We start from the raw sequence: 19,989 nt of genomic DNA on the forward strand, positions 1-19,989 counted from the left end.
CTGTAATGCTATGAATTTTCCTCTTAGATTTTAATTTTCCTCTTTAGATTTCTCATTCCATTGTTTCAAGGCATCTTTTTATTTATTTCTTAGTCTTATTATTAACTCATTCATTGTTTAGTAACATGTTATTTAGGCTTCATGTGTTTGTCTGTTTTTCAGGGTATTTTTTTTCTTACAATTGATTTCTCATTTCATACATTTATGATCAGAAAACTTACTTGATATGATTTCAGTCTTTTTTAACTTATTGAGACTTGTTTTGTGTCCTAACATGGTCTATCCTAGAAAATATTCCATGTGCACTTGAAAAGAATGTATATTCTGTTGCTTTGGGGTAAATGCTCTGAATATACCATTTCACCTAGTGTGTCATTTAAGGCCACCGTTTCCTTGTTAATTTTCTGTCTGCAAGATCTGTCCATTGATGTCAAAAAGGTATTAAAATCCCCTGCTATGACTGCATTGTTTTCTATCTCCCTTTATCTCCATGAAGATTTTCTTTATATATTTATACACTCCTGTGTTGGGTGAAGAAATATTTACAAGTGTTATATATTCTTGTGGGATTGACATTTTTTATAATTATGTAATTTCTTTATTTGTCTCTTATTATATAGCCTTTGTTTTAAAGTCTCTTTTGTCTGATAGAAGTATTGCTAGCGCATTTTTGTTGTTGTTTTTCAGAGCAAAAGGAAGGAAGGGAGGGAGAGAAAGAATCATTTATTGATTTTTAGAAAGAGAGGAAGGGAGAGAAATATCGGTGTGAGAGCGCAACATTGATCGGTTGCCTCCTGCATGCCTCTCAATGGGGAACTGGGCATGTGACCTGACTAGGAATCAAACCAGCAACCCCTCAGTGCACAGAACAATGCCCAACCAACTGAGCCACACCAGCCAGGGCTACTCTATGTTTTTTTGTTGGGATGATTTAATCCATTTACATTTAAAGTGATTATTGATAGATAGATATGTTTTCATTCCTATTTTATTATACAAATTTAGTTCCTTTTTTTGTTGTTAAGAAGTCCCTTTAACAATTCTTGGTTTGGTTGTCATGAATTTTTTGACTTTTTCTTGTCTGGGCAGTTCTATATGTCTTCTTTTATTCTAACCTAGAGGCCTAGTGCATGAAATTCGTGCATGGAGGGGGAGGGTCCCCTCAGCCCAGCCTGCACCCTCTCCAATCAGGAACCCTTGGGGGATGTCTGGCACAACCCTTTCACAATCGTGGACTGCTAGCTCCTAACCGCTCACCTGTCTGCCTGTCTGATCGCCCTTAACTGCCCCACTCCTGCTGGCCTGGTTGCCCCTAACTGCCCCCCCTCCAACCCCCGCCAGCCTGATCACCCCTAACCGCCTCTACCTGCTGGCCTGATCACCCCTAACTACCCCCCCCCCCTTGCCGGCCTGGTCGCCGTTCACTGCCCCCTCTGCCGGCCTGGTCGCCCTACGCAGCTTGCTGTTTGGTCATTTGGTCACCCCGCACTAGCCTCCCTGCCAGCCTCGTCGCCCCATGCAGCCTGCTGTTCAGTCATTTGGTTGTCCCTCACTAACCCCCCTGCCAGCCTGGTTGCCCCATGCAGCCTGTTTGGTCATCCATCTGGTTGTTTCAGTCGTGATGGCCCTGGCTTTTTATATATATATAGATGATTGCCTTGCTGAGTCAAGTGATATAATTTTTAGGTCCTTGCTTTTTATCACTTAAATATTTCATATCAGCCCTAGCTGGCTTGGCTCAGTGGATAGAGCATCGGCCTGGGGACTGAAGGGTCCCGGGTTTGATTCCAGTCAAGGGCACATGCCCTGGTTGCAAGCTTGATCCCCAGTAGGGGGCGTGAAGGAGGCAGCTGATCAGTGATTCTCTCTCATCATTAATGTTTCTATTTCTCTCTCCCTCACCCTTCAATAAAGAAAAATTATATTAAAAATTTTTTTTCGTACAAATCCCTTCTAGCCTGGAAAGTTTCTGTTGAGAAATTAGCTAACAGTCTTATGGGAGCTCCCTTGTAGCTAACTGTCTTTCTCTTGCAGCTTTTAAGACTATCTCTTTATCATTAACCTTTGCCATTTTAATTCTGATGTGTCTTGGTGTGGGCTTCTTTGGGTTTATCTTGTTTTGGGCCTTTATGTGCTTCCTGGATTTGTGTGTCTTTTTTCTTCACCTGGTTACTGAACTTTTCAGTCATTACTTCTTCAAATGGGTTCTCAATTTATTATTGTCTCTTTTCTTTTTCTGGTATCCTTATGATGTGCCTGTTATTATGCTTGATGTTGCCCAGAAGTCCCTTAAATTATCCTCTTTTTTTAAATCTTTTTTTTTTTTTTTCTGCTTTGATTGGGTGTTTGCTGCTACCTTGTCTCTGAAATTGCTAATTCGATCTTTTGATTCATCTAATCTCTTGTTTCCTTTTAGTGTTTTCTTTATTTCAGATATTGTGTTCTTCATTTCGGACTGGATTTTTTTTATGGTTTCTATTTCCTCTTTTATGCTTACTATTTCTTTGTTTAACTTAAATTTAATATATATATATATATATATATTATTATTATTATTATTATTAATGTCAGAGGAAGGGAGAGGGAGAGATAGAAACATCAATGATGAGAGATCATTGATCGGCTGACTCCCGCACGCCGCCCACTGGGGATCAAGCCCGCAACCCAGGCATGTGCTCTTGACCGGAATAGAACCCCAGACCCTTCAGTCCACAGGCCAATACTCTTTCCACTGAGCCAAACCGGCTAGGGCTAACAAATTTTTTGAGCGTTCTGATAGCCAGTGTTTTGAACTCTGTATCTGATAGATACTTGCCTCCAATTTTATTAAGTTCTTTTTCTGGAGATTTCTCTAGTTCTTTCATTTGGGCCATGTTCCTTTGTCTCCCTATTTTGGCTGCCTTTATCTGTTTGTTTCTGGGTATTAGTGGATAGGTCTGCAATGTCTCCCAGTCTTGGTATGGTGGCCTTATGTAGTAGGTGTTTTGTGGGACTCAGTGGTGCAGACTCCCTGATCACTTGAGCTATGTGGTCCATAAATGTCCCTTATGTGGATTATGTGAGCCCCTCCTATTGTAGTTGAGTCTTGATTGCTGTTGACACCTCCATGGTTGGGATTGTTCTTCAGGCTGTCTGGCTGTAAGGATTGACCCTGACCACAGTGCACGAGCTGCTGTATAGGGGCCTACCCCATGAAGCAGAATTCACACCAGCAGGGTCTGGTGTCTGTGGAGTTTTCCCTTTAGGTTTGTCACTTGTGGAGCTAATTGGATCATGCTCTGATGTACTCTGAATCCTGCCACCTGGTATTTGGTTCTGGGGACTCTTGGGAAGGACTTCAGTGCAGGTCAGTGTCAGACACTGCGTTATTCGGCCCTTGGCTACCTGTTAGGTAGGCGCTACAAAGCAATCCACGGTTGGTGGCTGCTTCTACTGTACCTGGGTGCACTATGGGAGGGGCCAAGCAATTTACTGAGGCTAGTTTCCACTAGTACCAACCTGGCACAGTTCAGCAAAGGGTCCAAGGCACCCCAGAATACCCCTCTGCTTGTCAGCTACCTGTTAGACTCAGTAACTGAAAGAGCCTCTGATGGTACATGAGTTGTATGAGGTAGGGGCCACTGGTGTTCACCAGATTGATACAGATTCAAACTCAGCACCAATGCTGGGTCTGAAGCTACTCAGCACAAGTTTCAGGGTACACCAAGGCCAGATGACACCTTTCTGGGGCCTGTGGACCTTTGCGTTAGGGTGGAGTCTCAGAGTCATTAGGGTAAAAGAGCAATAGAGTTCATCAGGCTAAAATAGATTAAGATTTGTAGTGTGGAGGAAGGGCTCTGAACAGGAATGGTGGTGCTCATTGGATCTTGCCAGTACATATGGCCTTCATTCCAGAGCCACACAACTCAGTTTCTTCCTGTGTCTGACACCCCCCTGAGTCTGCCCAAACATCATTAAAAGCCTTCCAAGAAAAACTGTAACGCAGTACCAGACTCGCCTCAGCTATCTGATTTCTCCCCAGGTTTCAAGCTTGGCAGGGTGAGACCACAGGCAACAGGGAAGGTGGGCTAGTGTATCTCCCCAGGCTTATGCCATATGAAGGGGAGTGCTAGACCCAGGAAAGATGGCATCTGTGGTATAAGGATGGGGACTCAGCACAGGAACATTGGTGGCTGTCTCTCCATCCATCTTGCTGAAGCTGTACAACCCAGTCTTTTTCTGTATGACCCCAGTCTGCTCTGAGCTGCCATCCCTCAGGGTAAGTGGCTGTGAATGAGATTTTGTGTCCTGGCCCTTTAAGAGGTCACCTGGGTTTCTAGGAGTCTCAAGACCCTTACTGGAAGACAGAATTACTGCTGGCTTTCACAGCCAGATTTTATGTGGGCTCCTTTTCCTGGCACTGGTTCTCTAGGCTGGGGAGCCCATGTGTAGTTGAGACTCCTCACTTCCCAGGGAGGACCTTTTTTTTTTAAATCTTCAGGGTAGAGTATTTTAAAAGTATATATATTTTTATTGATTTCAGAGAGGCAGGGGGAGAGAGAGAGAGAGAGAGAGAGAGAGAGAGAGAGAGAGAAAGAGAGAGAAAGAAATATCCATGATGAGAGAGAATCATGGATTGGCTGCCTCCTGCAAGTCCCTCACTGGGGATCGAGCCCGCAACCCAGGCATGTGCCCTTGACCAGAATCAAACCCGGGACCTTTCAGTTCGCAGGCTGACGCTCTATCCACTGAACCAAACCAGCTAGGGCCCCAGGGAGGACTTTTGCAGCTGAGATATTGCTTCTGATTCTCATCTGCTGCACATGGGTGTGGGGTCAGCCCTTTTCACATCTCCATCCTTCCTACCAATCTCTAGGTGGCTTCTTTTGTATATCCTTAGTTATAAGACTTCTGCTCAGGTAATCTTTAGTTGGTTTTTCAGGCTGATTGTTCTATAATTTAGTTGTAATTTGGATTTGATCCTGGATGAAAGTGAGTGTAATTTTCACCTACTCTGCCACCATCTTGGATCCACCAAGTAACCTTTTTAAAATTAAAATATATTTAATTTCTATTTAAATTACTCTCAACGAATATACAGAGTGGAGCAAAAGTAGTTGCAGTTGTTTGTACACAAAACATAGCATTTATTCTTATATTATTATTTTTAAAATATATATCTTTATTGATTTCAGAGAGGAAGGGAGAGGGAGAGGGAGAGAGAGATAGAAACATCAATGATGAGAGAGAATCATTGATTGGCTGCCTCCTACACGCCCCTTACTGGGGATCGAGCCCAGGGCATGTGCCCTTGACCAGAATCGAATCTGGGACCCTTCAGTCTGCAGGCCGATGCTCTATCCACTGAGCCAAACCAGCTAGGGCTTATTTATTATTTATTAATTACTGCCTTCTTTTCCATAGGAACAACTAAAAATCTACTTTGTCCTACCCTGTATTTTGCTCTTAGTAATCACTGTTCTATCATCCATTTCAGATTTTGTTTTGAACTCAAGTTTATTAGGTGTAGTTTGTAACTTGCCCCTTTTCTGCTTTATAAATATTAATAAGATGCCTGTCTCTAATATGTTCTTAATGACATGGTATTTTTTAAAGACTACCAGTAATGGCTCTGAATTTATATCAATTTAATACTCTAACCTGTAACTTATTTAAGCCATCTAAACTTGATTTTTAGTTGTTTAATAAAAGTATGAAGATTTTCTTACTATTTTTTGTAATATTAGGAAAGTGAAAATGGGCTTAAATATCCAACACTAGAAAATACGTAATTAAACTTAATGCACATTTACTTGATAAAGTATGTATTAAGTAGCTGTTTAAAATGATGGCAATGTAATAACATGAAAAAAGAGCACTAAGTAAAAAGAGTAACATAAGTTGAATGTATCTTGAAACTTGGTAACAAGTATACTTTTGAAAAAAAGCTGAAAGTGCAATGAATGACATGGTTAACTGCTTGACTTCTTGGTTAAAACTATGGGATCCTTTTTACTCATTTATTTTGTTTTTCAAATCATCTTTAACACAGTTTTGTTATTTATAAGGGGAACTGATTCTGGGTTTTTTTTTCTTTCCTTTTTTTTTTTTTAAAACAAAAAAGGCTTCTCTACCTGTCCTTCATGGTTTAGTATGTTTTTAATCTTTAGTTTACACTTCACATATTAAAAATATTTTTTCTTGCCCTAACTGGTTTGGCTCAGTGGATAGAGCGTTGGCCTGCGGACTCAAGGGTTCCGGTCAAAGGCATGTACCTTGGTTGTGGGCACATACCCTGTGGGGAGTGTGCAGGAGGCAGATGATCGATGTTTCTCTCTCATCGATGTTTCTAACTCTCTATCCCTCTCCCTTCCCCTCTGTAAAAAATCAATAAAATATATTTTAAAAAATATTTTTTCTTGAGAAAAAAACAGTAACAAAATAGGAATTAAATAAACTTTCCTTTTAACTATTAGTGTTTTATCATCTTTCCATGTGTCCTTTTTCTGAACATAGCTTCTAAAACTTTTTTATTTGAAACATAAAAAACAAAACAAAAATCTTTACTCAAGTTGCTTTCTTTTCCTAATCCTGCTTATTTTTTTCTTTCTGAAAGGTGACATAACTGTCAGCAAAGCATTTTAAAAATATATAAATTTATTATGTTCTACCTCTTTTCCTTGTTAATCTATGATTTTGCAGTTTCTTCTAGACTGGTTTCATTTTCCTCCATTTTAAGTTCAAAGTTTAAAGTTTTATTCAGCAGATGGCAAAATACTCTGCTCTTTGTCACTTCATGCCAACAAGCATGAAAACAATACAGTTCTTTTACACTATCTTACAATGTAAAAATCATTCAACTATGAATTAGGAAATCCAGGTTCTAGGACCAAAGTTTCTATAAAGAAAAATTTTTGACAAGAAGTCACTGTCTCTGAGTGTTCATACCTTCATCTGTAAAAATTAGACTACTAATCGGAGAAGTTCCATTTCCATTTTTAACAGCCTGATTTTCTTTTCATAATTTTTATTTATTTATTTTTTAAGAGAGAGAGGAAGGGAGAGGGACAGAGAGAAACATTGATGTGAGGGTGGAGCATCTATTGGATGCTTCCTGTATGCTGACCGCCAGGGCATTGAGACCACAACCCAGGTATATACCCTGACTAGAAATGGAACTGGCAACTTTTTGGTGAGTGGGACAACGCTCAACCAACTGAGCCACACCAGCCAGGGCCGGCCTGTTTTTCTTTTCTTTTTTCAATTTTTTTCCTCATTTTTTTTCTTCCTCTGATTTGAAAACACCTTTTACCTTCCACTAAATTTCCATGCTCATGAGATGCTATATTTTAAGACTTTCTAAATTGTACATTGATGACTGTTAATTTATACTCCAAGTTCACACAAGGTTTGTAGTAATTGGAACATTGAAATATATTATAGTATTTGTTAGGGCTAGTTTCTTATCATTTATTTATTTTTCCTTCCTTCCTAGAACACTCCTGATTATATTTGCTTTTTCATAAAGTTGATTTGTCTGGTTCCAAAATGTTTTTGAAATTCTTTATCAAAGTTATATTAAAGTTATGGAATAATTTGTAGGAAAATTACATATTTATTATTGACAAAGGTTTAAAGGGAAAATATCAAGTATTCAGAATATTACATATGAGTAAGGGAAACAAAGTAAATCACGAAGCATGATTACTATATTAATGAATTTTGAGGTATCTACTTCTGAAGTAGTGATACTTTTAGTGGTTTTGAAAGAATTAAATAACTCACATAAGTTGTTTAAGCATTTAATTCTAGTTATGTTTGGCTTTATGTGCTAACAGGATATAAATATGACTATATCCTAGTAACAGTTAGGAGACCATTAAATTTCAGATCTCAAAACACAGTTTTTAATTATTAATTTAAAAGGAAATATGGTTATCTCAGCCGCACACATCTGCAAAGTTGTAGAAAGAGAAAAGTGAGTAAAACCTCATAATATTGGGAGGAAAGAGGGACTAATCAGGGAGATTCTGAAAGTGAAGTCAAAGAGATGATAAACTCTGGGAACTATTCTAGAGTTAGAATATGTGCTATATTAGTATTCAGAAAGTCTAGAATGAAAAAATAAAGGACACTGAGGTCAGCCATCGTGCTTATTGGAAAATATAGTGACTATTTCCATAGAATGTATGACGTTTTCATATTCTCGGCATTGATTTTTTTTTTTAGCTAAACTTACGTCATTAAAATCAATGACATGATATCTGCAAAGTTAAAAAAAAAAAAGGACACATTGTTTTGCACTCCCCTCCTCTGATGCCTGAGGCAGTTATCAAGGAAATAGTGAAGAAATTAAAGGAGCCCTAGTTCTTCATGTATTACTTGAGTATTTAACCGGATTGTAATTTTTTATTTCTTTGATTTTTCTATTAATGTCTGTTTCCTTCTAAAAGTCTGTAAAGTGTGCTAGGGTAGGAACTTAGTTGTGTTTTTCTCACCATTGTGTCCCCAGGGCCAAGCACAGTGCCTTGCACATACAAAACATTCAATACATACTGGTTGAATGTGATTGTGCTCTGTGCTTTAGGGATGTGTAAAGAGTTCTTAAAATCAGTAAGGTTAAATTCCTATCGTGTGGAAATCATTATAGAACTCATAGTCTATGGAAGATATGAAACTGTGCTATACAACCTTGGTAGTACCTGGAAGATCTTCATGTATTCATTAATGTGAAGAAGTTAATCCTTTGGATATTACCATGATTCAGGAGTTACACATTTGATTATATATTTTCATAGATTTCTAGTACAATATGGCATATTGAAAAATATTTTCCTGAATCTAGTTTAGCTTTCCTATAAGACCATATCAAATTGAAATCCTCTTAGCTACCATTGTTCATCTTCTTTTCCTACCCTTACATATAAAAAATATATATTTACAATGGTAGGCCATTGAAGTTAGAGATTTTTTATTTTATTTTATTTTTTTGCAATTTTTTTCCTTTATTGATTAAGGTATTACATATGTGTCCTTATCCCCTCATTGCCCCCCCCCACCTGCCCACTCATGCCTTCACCCCCTGGTGTCTGTGTCCATTGGTTAGTCTTATATACATGCATACAAGTCCTTTGGATGATCTCTCCCCCTTACCCCCCACCCCACCCTCCCCTACCTTCCCTCTGAGGTTTGACAGTCTGATCAATGCTTCTCTGTCTCTGGATCTGTTTTTGTTCATCAGTTAGGTTTTTTATTTTTTGTAAAGTCTATATATTTACAGAAATCCACTTGTTTGTTTAGGCTTCTGTATCTCTAAGATGAGGGGTTTATTTCTTTTATGGCCCATGACAAATGGAACCAAAATATTCATTTATTTTAACTCTCAATTGCACAAAAAAGTTCTTATATTATTGGAAGGAACAGATTTTCTTAAGATACTCATACAATGTTGCCTTCCTTTTAGCCTCTGTTTACTTTCTCACCTCTGTTGATTTATTCAGCTTGTAACCTAGAAACCAGCTAAAAAGGAAGGAAGTCAGAGATGTGTATTTCTGGGCAGTAACTAGAGTAGTTTCCTCTTCCTCTAGCCTCGATTAGCTGTCAGAAGAGACCTTCTGCTCCCCCTCCCCCCAACTAAAGAATTAAAAAGAAAAGGAAAGAAAAATTAACAGTAACTCTTCAACATTCTTCATTAATCCATTAAGGAAGGTACAGATCAACCATAAGGACAACCAATTTAAAGAACTGAAATGCTGTTGTCTTCAAATTGGTGCTTTTTATTGTCTGAAAGATGGTATCTATCACCCCAAATGAGTTGTAAGGACAGGAGAGAATGAAGAGACTCGATGTAAAAGTTTAATACTTGCTACCAAGTAGGTTCTCTACTAGTATATTGTTAGTTCACTCCTTTTGTTTGTGTTAGAAATTTACCAGAGGACAAACTCAAATTCATATATTTATAAAATATGTCAAGTTCAACTTCAATATTAAAAAAATATTTGTGGCTCTGGCCACTGTGACTCAGTTGGTTGAGCATGGTCCTGTGCACTGAAAGGTCATTGGTTCAGTTCCTGGTCAGGGCACAAGCCTGGGTTGTGGGTTCAATCAATCGATGTTTCTCTCTCTCTCTCTCTCAAAAAAAGTATCTTAAAAAAGGTATTTGTGAGTTTCAAATAGTTACACCTCTATTCACCTTCATTTGCATTAAGAATTGACTGTATAGTGTTTCTTTATAGTAAGGAAGCATCCCATTTTATTCCAGCCCTGATGTAGAATGAAATTAAAATAAATGATTTTTCAGTATTGGTGTTTATTTTGATTTTATAAAAATGATTGCATTCTATGTCATTAGAAATATATAAATATTATGGCAGTTGTTAGCTAATTGTAGTTCTGTGTGCTATTTGATTCTGTAGGGGCCTGATAGTACTTGAGGAACAAAAACAGCTATTTTCAAACTTATATCAAACCTAAATTTATGTGAGATTGTAACGTGAATCCTGTAAACCAACAAACTCACTCTCTAATATACAATAAATGGTAGAAATGTAGTATGAAATATATTTAAAATTTGGTAGCTTATAATATAATAACCTGCATAAAATATTTTGTTTCTTTGTTGTTTGGGGCTCATAATAAGGCTGCCATATTTATGCAGTTTTTTGGTTTTTGGTAACTTATATGATATTGAAAATTATTTTTTCCCCCATATAGTGTTTTATAGTCATGTCTTACGTGAGTTGTTTATTAATGACTTCTTTGGCTGTTGTGTATGATTTAATATTTATTGGACTCATTCTTTGAAAAATACTTCTTTCTAAAGTTTTGTATTTTAGCACCATCAATGTTCTAAAGCTATATATTACTAACATTCTTAGAATAGCCATTATGCATATTTTGCATTTATAACAAAAAAATGGATTGATCAAGATTTTTATAAGTGCAAGTCCATTATATACTAAATTCAAAATATCTTCAATAGTTAACTTGATGTTTTTCTTTAAAAAGAAACTGACAGGATTGGTGGCTTGAAGTTTTTCTCTTAACATGACTTGATGAATTGGTTGCATATGTGGTATAAAAAAATCAATGTGAATTTTTAGATTTCTTGAAATTGAGATACCTACATAGGCCAAATTTATAATAAAATACAATCCACATACATCATTAAGAAATCTAAAAATTTCTGGCACTTGCAGGTATCTGAATTTTTTTTTCATATTTAGCATGTGTATTACACATACAGCAAACAATCTCAAAATTCAGATTAATCACATTTCTGTTGCTCAGTAGCTATTATGTGTGGCTAGTGGCTACCACGCTAGACAATACGGTATAATTCCAGTTTAGAAAGAAATTAAGAGTACATATTAGAGCCCTAGCCAGTTTGGCTCAGTGGATTGAACGTCGGCCTGCGACTGAAGGATCCCGGGTTCCATTTTGATCAAGGACACATGCCCAGGTTGTGAGCTCAATCCCCAGTGTGTGTGCAGGGGGTGTGCAGGAGGCAGCTGATCAATGATTCTGTCTCATTGATGTTTCTATCTCTCTCTTCCTCTCTGAAATCAATAAAAATAAATTTTAAAAAAGTACATATTAGATAACATCAGAAAATATATTTTGTTTTCAAATTGTGAGGTTTATTTATAACTGTAAATTATATTAAATTATTTTTATAAAGAATGAAAATGTTCCAGGAATATTTTTTAAAATCTGCCAAAATTAATATTACCAGGTTTTTATTTTGAGTAAAGTGCCTCTGAGATTGTTGGTTATGTCATTTGATTTCACTTAGACTATTTTAAACTTTTTTTCTTGAGGTTGTTTATATTAGTATATTTTTAAGGAAAAATGATTATACTAATAATAAGTCTTTTACTTGAAAACACAACTTATTTTTGATGATTTAAAGTTATCCTTAATTGTTGTCTACTTGAGAGAGATTTATATAGTATTTGTTTTCTGCACTTTCTAACCTTGTTAAATCTGGAAAGCAAAAAACTTTGTATTTGCATTTGCTTTATGAAGGAGACAGTAAACTTGAGCTTTCAGTCTAGCCACTAGTCTGTCTTTGTCTGTTGTTAAAATTATGAGCCAGTCTCTATGGCCGCAGCCAAATGAGTAATCACCAGTAATGTGACTCGTGCTGGAAGTGACTCCATCAGCACCTGTGACGGGGATTAGTTACAGTTTACAGAGCACCGCCTCTTCCCTTCTCTGTGTGCCCTAAGCCAAGTAGTCGTTCTCATTTGGGTGTCTGCACTGTTGGAAGCTACTGCAGTTTGTTTCCACGCAGACAGTACAGTGGGAAAGGCTTTCTCTAGCTGGTGGATGGCTGTTCTCTCTATTTGGAGTATCTTACTGGTTATGTAAGCGACCTCAGGAGAAATTATCCTGACCCAGATCGGAGGATGCAGTAGTGCTTCAGCTGCAGGATTTCTTAGTCGTTAACACCACACTGCTGATGACAAAGAGCGAGTTGTAATCCTCATCACTGCCGGGGTTGAGCCGGAGCAGACAGAAAATCGTCATTTGCTCGTCGGAGATTTGTTAGGTTACAGCCTCTGCTTCGTTTTGTGGTCTTGGCTTTTCCTCCTGTACAATGACGACGTTGCAAGTGATTTCAGAAATGCTTGGTTTGAGAGCCATTTGCCTGTGAGTTTGTGTTGTGTGATTTTTTTGTTTCGTTTTTTTTGAAAGACTGAAATAGTATTTAGGCTAGATAAAAAATACTGCTCAAGAACAAAATGGAAATACCAGCTGTACTTCTTGACCTTTAAAGCCGGGTCGTGGATTTCTGAGATTTAAAGATACTTTAAAATTATCAAGAACAAAGTACGGTTTGTATTTTTCTGCTTCCTTTTTCTTTTGTCTTAATTTACATTTGGTTTTGCTTCTCGGTCTTAGGTATTAAGGTCACTGCCTTTTATAGATCTAGCCTTAGTGTTCTTACTTTTAAGAATTTTTAACTTTCATTTGTTTAGAAAGTAGTTTATTGTGTGGGTAAATTCACAACACTGTAAAAAGATTATTTTAAAAACGAGTTTGTTTACAGAAAAATGTTTCCGATTATGTTTTTCAGAATATAATGTTTTAAGTGAGTGAGGGGTGTTTTCTGAGGTTTTTTGTGTGCGATGTACTCCCATCCCCACCCCCAACTTGTTTGCTAACAGTATCGTGTTTTTCAATAGACCTGCTTGGGTGGGAATTTGGACTTTGTTCTTTCAAGTCACTCCAGCCCCCCCCCCCGCCCCCGCTTTTTTTTTTTTTTTTTTACTTATAAAATGTTGCTTAGATTGTTTTCTGCTTCAGTATATTCTTTAGCAAGATTTATATCAGATTTTTGTAGTTAATGAGCCCAAGTTTTTTACTTGGAAAAGAAATTAAATGTTAACCGGCGCTTGTTAAAAACTCGGACTGCAGACATAAACTCCATGAATTTCCAGTTAAATGTTAAATGGTGAGCTTTAACATGGCTTGTTTGACCAGCTGAGTTATGTTGGAGAAGTATAGCTGATTTATTTTAAAAATGTTTTTTCGAGGAGGGCTCATCTGTTTGCCTCTTCCTCATGTGAATGGAATGTGGTGCAGCATGGAGCCCCAAACAGGATACAGTTGTTCTAAGCATTCTTCCTATAGCGTGGTAGGCCCTACTAGAAATGCAGGCTCTAGAAATGCAGGCTCTCAACTAAGTTATTTATTTTGGCTGCAGACTATTCTTTAAAATATTGTTAACACCGACAGAGTATCTTAAAAAACTCTTAATTCAATAATAAAATTGAAAAAGTATAAATTTTATATTAATTTAATTTAGATTTTCAAAGGCTTTTATCAGATGGAATAATAGGTTGTTGTTGTTTTTTATTAGGGCTATATTCTACTGTGACTTCCATCTGATGGTAACTCATTGCTTCCCCTTAGGCTATGGAAGTTCCTCATAGAATGATATATCTTTAGAGTCTTGAATTACTTAGTTATGCATGAGTTCTAGTTTCTTTACATTCCAGTGCACCTATACCCATGAAATATTTAGTACAGATTCATAAAAGCTGTAGGATTCATTTTTTTTTATTTCTAAGTTAATGATGTTTTCTAAATGTTTGATTTGGCTATAAAAATCAATAACACATACATCGTTGATTTACCACTTTTAAAAAATCAGTATATGTTTTAACTACTTAGTTTTATATATTGTGTTTAGTTTTCCATAAAGTAGGGACAGTCACATATTTTCAAATATTCTCACTTAATATCTATTGAAATATTTATTTAAAAATATAAAAATATTTATCGGTACTTGGTGGGAACATATTTGTAGTTTAAATATAAGTGCACATTTAAATTTTGCAAGTTGTGGCCCTATTTGCTATTTAAGACGGATAGCATACTTTTGACCTCCATTTGTACATGATTGTAAATATTCATATATTAGAAATAGAACATTATAAAAGTAGGTTTTTCTTACATTTCTGGTAGCTAAATGTTACCATAAAATGAGAAATTATTTTTAATTTTGGTCTAGAAACTAAGCTTTTTACATAACTCAGTAATTTAAATTATAAGTTGGCCTGTTGAAATGTACCCTTAGAACTCTTGATGTACCTTGAAAAACAAGAATTCTGAGAGATTCCCTTCACAAGAATGTTTTTCATATTATAAAATTACTTAGTCGCATAGGAAATGCAAACCACCTGTATTATTTGCTTAAGAAAAAGGCACTCAGAAGAAGTTTGCTTTTTTTTTTTTCAAATCCTACTTAATTGAATTGTATCCTTAGTCATTTAGATAATACCTTTTGTAGACCTTTTTGTTAACCTTCATGTGGTGACCTGACTTGGTACTATTTGAAAAGAAATAGAACATTTGCTAAAGTTCAAAGATTAAAAGTTCTGTAGAAGGTTCCAGTGTTTTCTAGTTGACTAAAAACTAAACAAAGATAAAATATGAAATGTTACGTATTTCATGTCAATCAGTCATATACTGGTAGACATTTTAGAGTCTAAATAAAATAAATACTATTGGGTTACAAGCTTTAGTCATTTCTTGGGTAAAATTATGAATAGGATTTAATGAAATGATAATTTTAGGGATTTAGTCTTGGTAAATGAAGTGTTAGATGGCAACAGTAGTAGCAAGAGATAGCTAAATAATGGGGGAATGTCTGTTTTGAAATGTAATTCTAACCAAATAAAAATAGTTTTGATATATATGTTGTACATTTCCTTAAAAGGTCAGCCCTAGGACAGGGGAGGAAGAATCTTACTGAGATTCTATTTTTTAAACATAAATACTGAACATTTAAGTGGGAATGTAAGAATTTTTATCATGTTTTAATTTAGGAAAGAGGATATAACTTACAAATTCATGGTGTGGATAGTGTAGAAATAAGGCATGCTTTAAATGCTTATTCTCGTATTACCTATTTGTTAGGCTCCTCAGTGAATTGAATGGAAAGCTTTTACTTGTAAAAGGAATTTTATAAATATAGAAATTAACTCCTTAAGAGCCATTCTGAGCTAAGAATCTTGAAAAGTTTTTCCTCAGAGTGTTTATTGTGATTGCCAAGATGTTAGATTTCAGACATAATAAGAGATGGGGGGAAACACTATGGCTTTTGGATCTCCTTGGGATTTTTACTGTGTGCCAAAAGTTTTGGTTTACATAGAAACGGTCACACGGTTGCCTTGTAGCAAGAAAAATTTATTCTTGATAAAAGTAATTTAAAAACTGAGTTGGTTGTTAATACCATTTTACAAACTTAGATTCTATTATAGTAAAGCCATGGTTTGTAAGTTTTAGAACAGTATCATGGATATAAGACACTTGGTTTCTACTCTGCTTCCACTTCAAAAGTGTTATAGTCATTTTAAAAAATGCATGCATAATACCTTTATTTCCTTCCTCTTCGTTTCCTGCCTTTCTCACTCCCTCCCCCACCTCAAGGTATGAGTGAAATCCTTTATGTAAAAGATGAGTCTTTAATCAAATGAACATGAATTCTTCGCCCCCACCCCCACCCCCAACCCTTCCACCTTTTTAAGTAGTGGCGATCTAGAAAGACTTGACTGAAAGGTGGGTTTTGTGTAATACTTGTTACATCTCCTTTTCCTGTTCCCCTCCCCCATGTGGCTCTTACTGAAGCAGCTGGATTTTTATTTGTGCTTTGGGTAGGGACAGGGGCGGGGAGTGGGTAGTACACAGGGCGGAGTTAAAAGACCAGATGCATCCTGATCATTGAAAATCCTTGATGTAAGTGAGCTGGGAAAAAATTACGCGTGTAAATTGTAACTACTCTCTTTTATAAAGAATAATACTCAAAAATTTTTAAATGAGATGGGATAAATATTTTTACCCAGTTTACTTTTTCAGAAGTAATTTCTCCTTTTTTAATCTTAGCAGAAATTTTTATACACATTATGTTTAATTATACCCCATAAAAAATAAACTGGGGCTTAATATATTAAATTTTTTTGATCATCTTTTGTAAATCTACTTCATTCCTTTTTAATAAATACAAAATCTATTGTATGAATAAAAACATTACCCTAGATTATAATATAAAAACTAATGTTAATTGATATCCTAAAACCATTATAATGGCAGTAATACATTATAATGTATTATAATGTATCTATACACCCTTCATGTTTTTAGGGTAAAACCCAGAAAATAACCATTAGAAAATCTTTTTTTCTCTTACCAGATATTCAAACCTCTGGTTGAAAAGCATGTACCCTGTTCAATCACTGCAGTAGAATTCCTTGTAGATAAACAACTGGATTTTTTAACCGAAGATAGTGCCTTTCAGCCCTACCAGGTAAGAAATTTTAGGTTTCTTTTAAAAGTTAACTCTTCATTAAACTTCACTGATATTCAGAAATTCTTTTAAATACTCAATTTCAGCTAACATGTACGTGTGCAAGGAATCCAATTCATTTTGACTATAGGGTAAATTATTAATTTATTCAACCAACCAGTATATACTGAGAATTTATTATGAGTCAGGCAGCATTCTGTCACTGGGAATACACAAATGAGCAAAATAAAGTCCCTGCTATGTTAAATAATCATTGTTAGAAAATAACTCATTAGATATTAGAATAAATTATCTTTTTCTCCAGCTCTAAAAGAATTGAATGAATTAATGTAATTAAATGAAATTAGTGTTTACTATATGCATACATATCAGTTTAGCATAATAGTTCATTTTATTTTTAAGTGGGCATATTCATTTAGATTGTGATTAATTAAAATACGAATACATTTAATTGGGAAAACATTTTCTAGTAGGCTTTTGGATTTAAATCATGTGAAGAAACTCATCAAAAGTCGTGTAAGCTACATGTTAAATTTTCTATAACATGCTAACAGTTTTTTATGGTAGAAGTAATTTCACAGAAGTTTGTTTCTGTATATTTGGATTTTAGGTTAAATTTAATCTGTATATTTTATAGGTTTTTCTTAATATGTTTAAAACAATGTAGTAATTGCATTGAAATAAAGGATAAGTGAACTAGTTTGACTTTTTTTAAGTGGGGCTGAAAGTCAGTACTCCTAATTCATTTCAGAATACTGTTTGTTTGTTTTTTCAATAATAAAATGTTCGAGGCATTGTTTCTATGGGAAGTACATGAGCTTGAGTTAATGAGCAGCGATTTGTTGTGTGTGGAGTTATAATACTTAGGGAATTAGTTATTTGCAGCTTCTATTAGATCTACTAAAATGAGATAGTTACCTTAGTCAAATATCACTTCCTATTTTAAACTCTACATAGATGTGTTTTGGTCTTTTCACATTACTTCATTAATAAAAGGCCTCATTTTTGTCCTTGTTACCTTTTATACTTTGTGTGTAGCCAAAAATTCATAGCAAGTCCCAGTTTAATAGTGGAGGTGTTAGAGCTTTTCCCTTGGGTTTTATTTTGTTTTGTTTTTAATTGTGAATGCCATTTAGCTTACTATATGCCTTAACTATAATTTGTTTTATTTATTTTAGTGGGAATTAGACTAGGCGAGTCTAGGTAAAAATCTGTGGTTTCTGATTAGCAAGCACTCTGGAAGTTTCAGCTTGGATTTGATTTAGAGAAGTGAAATCATTATGTAGAAATTACTTTAAAAAGCTAAACCCTTTGCCAGATGGCCTAATACTCTACAGTATGTGCATTAAAAGTTATAATGATTGAAAGAATGTGCCAACATTTCATAGGTTTGTGGGTGTGGGTTTTTTTTTCTTCTCCTTTTTAAAACTGTTTTAGAGTCTGATAATTCTATCGTTTTATTAAAAATAAAGGCACAAGCCCTGGCCGGTGTTGCTCAGTGGTAAGAGTGTCGGCCTGAGCACTGAAAGGGTCTTGGGTTCTATTCCTGGTCAAGGGCACATACCTGGGTTGCAGATTCAATCCTCAGCACCAATCCATTTCAATCTCTCTCCCCCTCCCCCTCCCCCTTCCCCACTCCCTCTCTCTCTCCTCTTCCCATCCCTCTCTTTCACCTTTCCTCCCTTCCTCCTTCCCTCCCTCCCTCCCACTCTCTCTAAAAATCAATGGGGAAAATACGCTCAGGTGAAGATTAACAAATAATAATAATAAATAAAGGCATAAGAGTAGTATTATTTGTTTTGGTGAAGTATATGATTATCTTTATTAGTAAGCTACTTATATTGCTCTGCTAGTATAGATAAGTTGACCTCTGTCCTACAAGGATGCTATTTCTTCCAGAAGTAAAGTGATTCACTTGACACTTTAACCATTTGTGTTTCAGGAATTATGTAACTTTGCAGTTCTTAGAAATTGGAAGGAGTAAGAGCACTTGATTTAGGATCCAGCATATCTTTAGAATTTCTTATTAGTTTTAGAAGTAATAGATGGTTTACTATTGAGCTTTTTGTTTGTGTTTTAATTTTTATATTTAGTATTTTTAATTGGATTAAAAATGTATCTACATAGTAGACTTGCTGTAATGTTTTGAATGAAAATTTACTGCAGAGACCTATGATGGCTTAGTAGTTCTTAAAAATATTTAAATGAATTTGGAAAATATAGACATATTCTAGGTAAAGGAAACAATTTTAGAGTTAATATAATTAGAATAGCTTTATCCCAGAATGCATTTCTCCAACCAGTTGTCCAAACAGTACATTAAATTCCTTGGTATCTTAAACATGGCAGCTGTAACTGGCATAGATTTTGTAAATAGTGTCTTGATATATCTTAATCTTAGGGTAAACCTGTGTAAGTCAAAAGGGTTTGGGGAAAATTGAACAGGTTTTTAAACGGTCTCCTTGTTTTCTTCTTTAAATTTCATGAGGCAATTTTTTCCTTTTTTAAAAATATATTTTTATTGATTTCAGAAAGGAAGGGAGAGGGAGGAAGAGATAGAAACATCAATGATGAGAGAGAATCATTGATCGTCTGATGAGGCAATTTCTTCTGAATCTAGGTGTTAATTGTCCTTTATAGACTTAGTGTGATGAGGAAAAGTTTGGAAATGGCCTTTGTCTATACAGTGATGAGCACACATAAGTAGTGTATTAAAAATTCCCACAAATGATGCTTTGCTGTGAATCTAATTAAATGTTTTTGTAGTGGAAATTTCCATCTATCATCTTTCCACTTGAGTTCTTAGCATTTCATTTTATTTTTTAAATATATTTTTATTGATTTCAAAGAGTGAGCGAGATGAGAATCATTCATCAGCTGCCTCCTATATGCCCCACACTGTGGATCTAGCCCGAAACCCGGGCTGTGCCCTGACCAGGAATCAAAAACGTGACCTCTTGGTTCATAGGTCGGTGATCAACCATTGAGCCATACCGGCCGGGCGAGTTCTCTGCATTTTATTCTGTAGTAATATGCTCCCTTTAGTTTCTTTGATAGTTTCATAGTCCTATTTTTTTTTCTGGGTTAGTTCCTATTTTTTTAGTATATCACAATGATAACATATTGTAAGATAATGGGTAGGAAACAGAATACTTGGAATTAATACAGATATTTTCACTTTTAGGTCACCAGTT

At 35.6% G+C, this 19,989-nt stretch overlaps 1 protein-coding gene across 9 annotated transcripts in view; it reads left to right on the forward strand.

Moving 5' to 3' along the window:
• Positions 1-19,989, forward strand: part of JMJD1C (jumonji domain containing 1C) — a 244,456-nt gene that overhangs the window by 143,133 nt on the left and 81,334 nt on the right. For 6 of the 9 annotated variants that reach the window (XM_079793546.1, XM_079793547.1, XM_079793542.1 and 3 more), the window contains one exon: positions 16,682-16,795. Coding sequence is in view for 3 of the 9 variants with exons in the window: in XM_079793542.1 (XP_079649668.1) it covers positions 16,682-16,795 (114 nt within the window). In the remaining 6 variants the exon portion in view is untranslated. Of the gene's footprint in view, positions 1-11,864; positions 12,819-16,681; positions 16,796-19,989 lie in introns of those variants that run through there. The other 3 variants (XM_079793549.1, XM_079793548.1, XM_079793550.1) reach the window with 3 other exon arrangements.

This window comes from Cnephaeus nilssonii (assembly GCF_951640355.1).
Source record: "Cnephaeus nilssonii genome assembly, chromosome: 16".
Classification (NCBI taxonomy): domain Eukaryota; kingdom Metazoa; phylum Chordata; class Mammalia; order Chiroptera; family Vespertilionidae; genus Cnephaeus; species Cnephaeus nilssonii.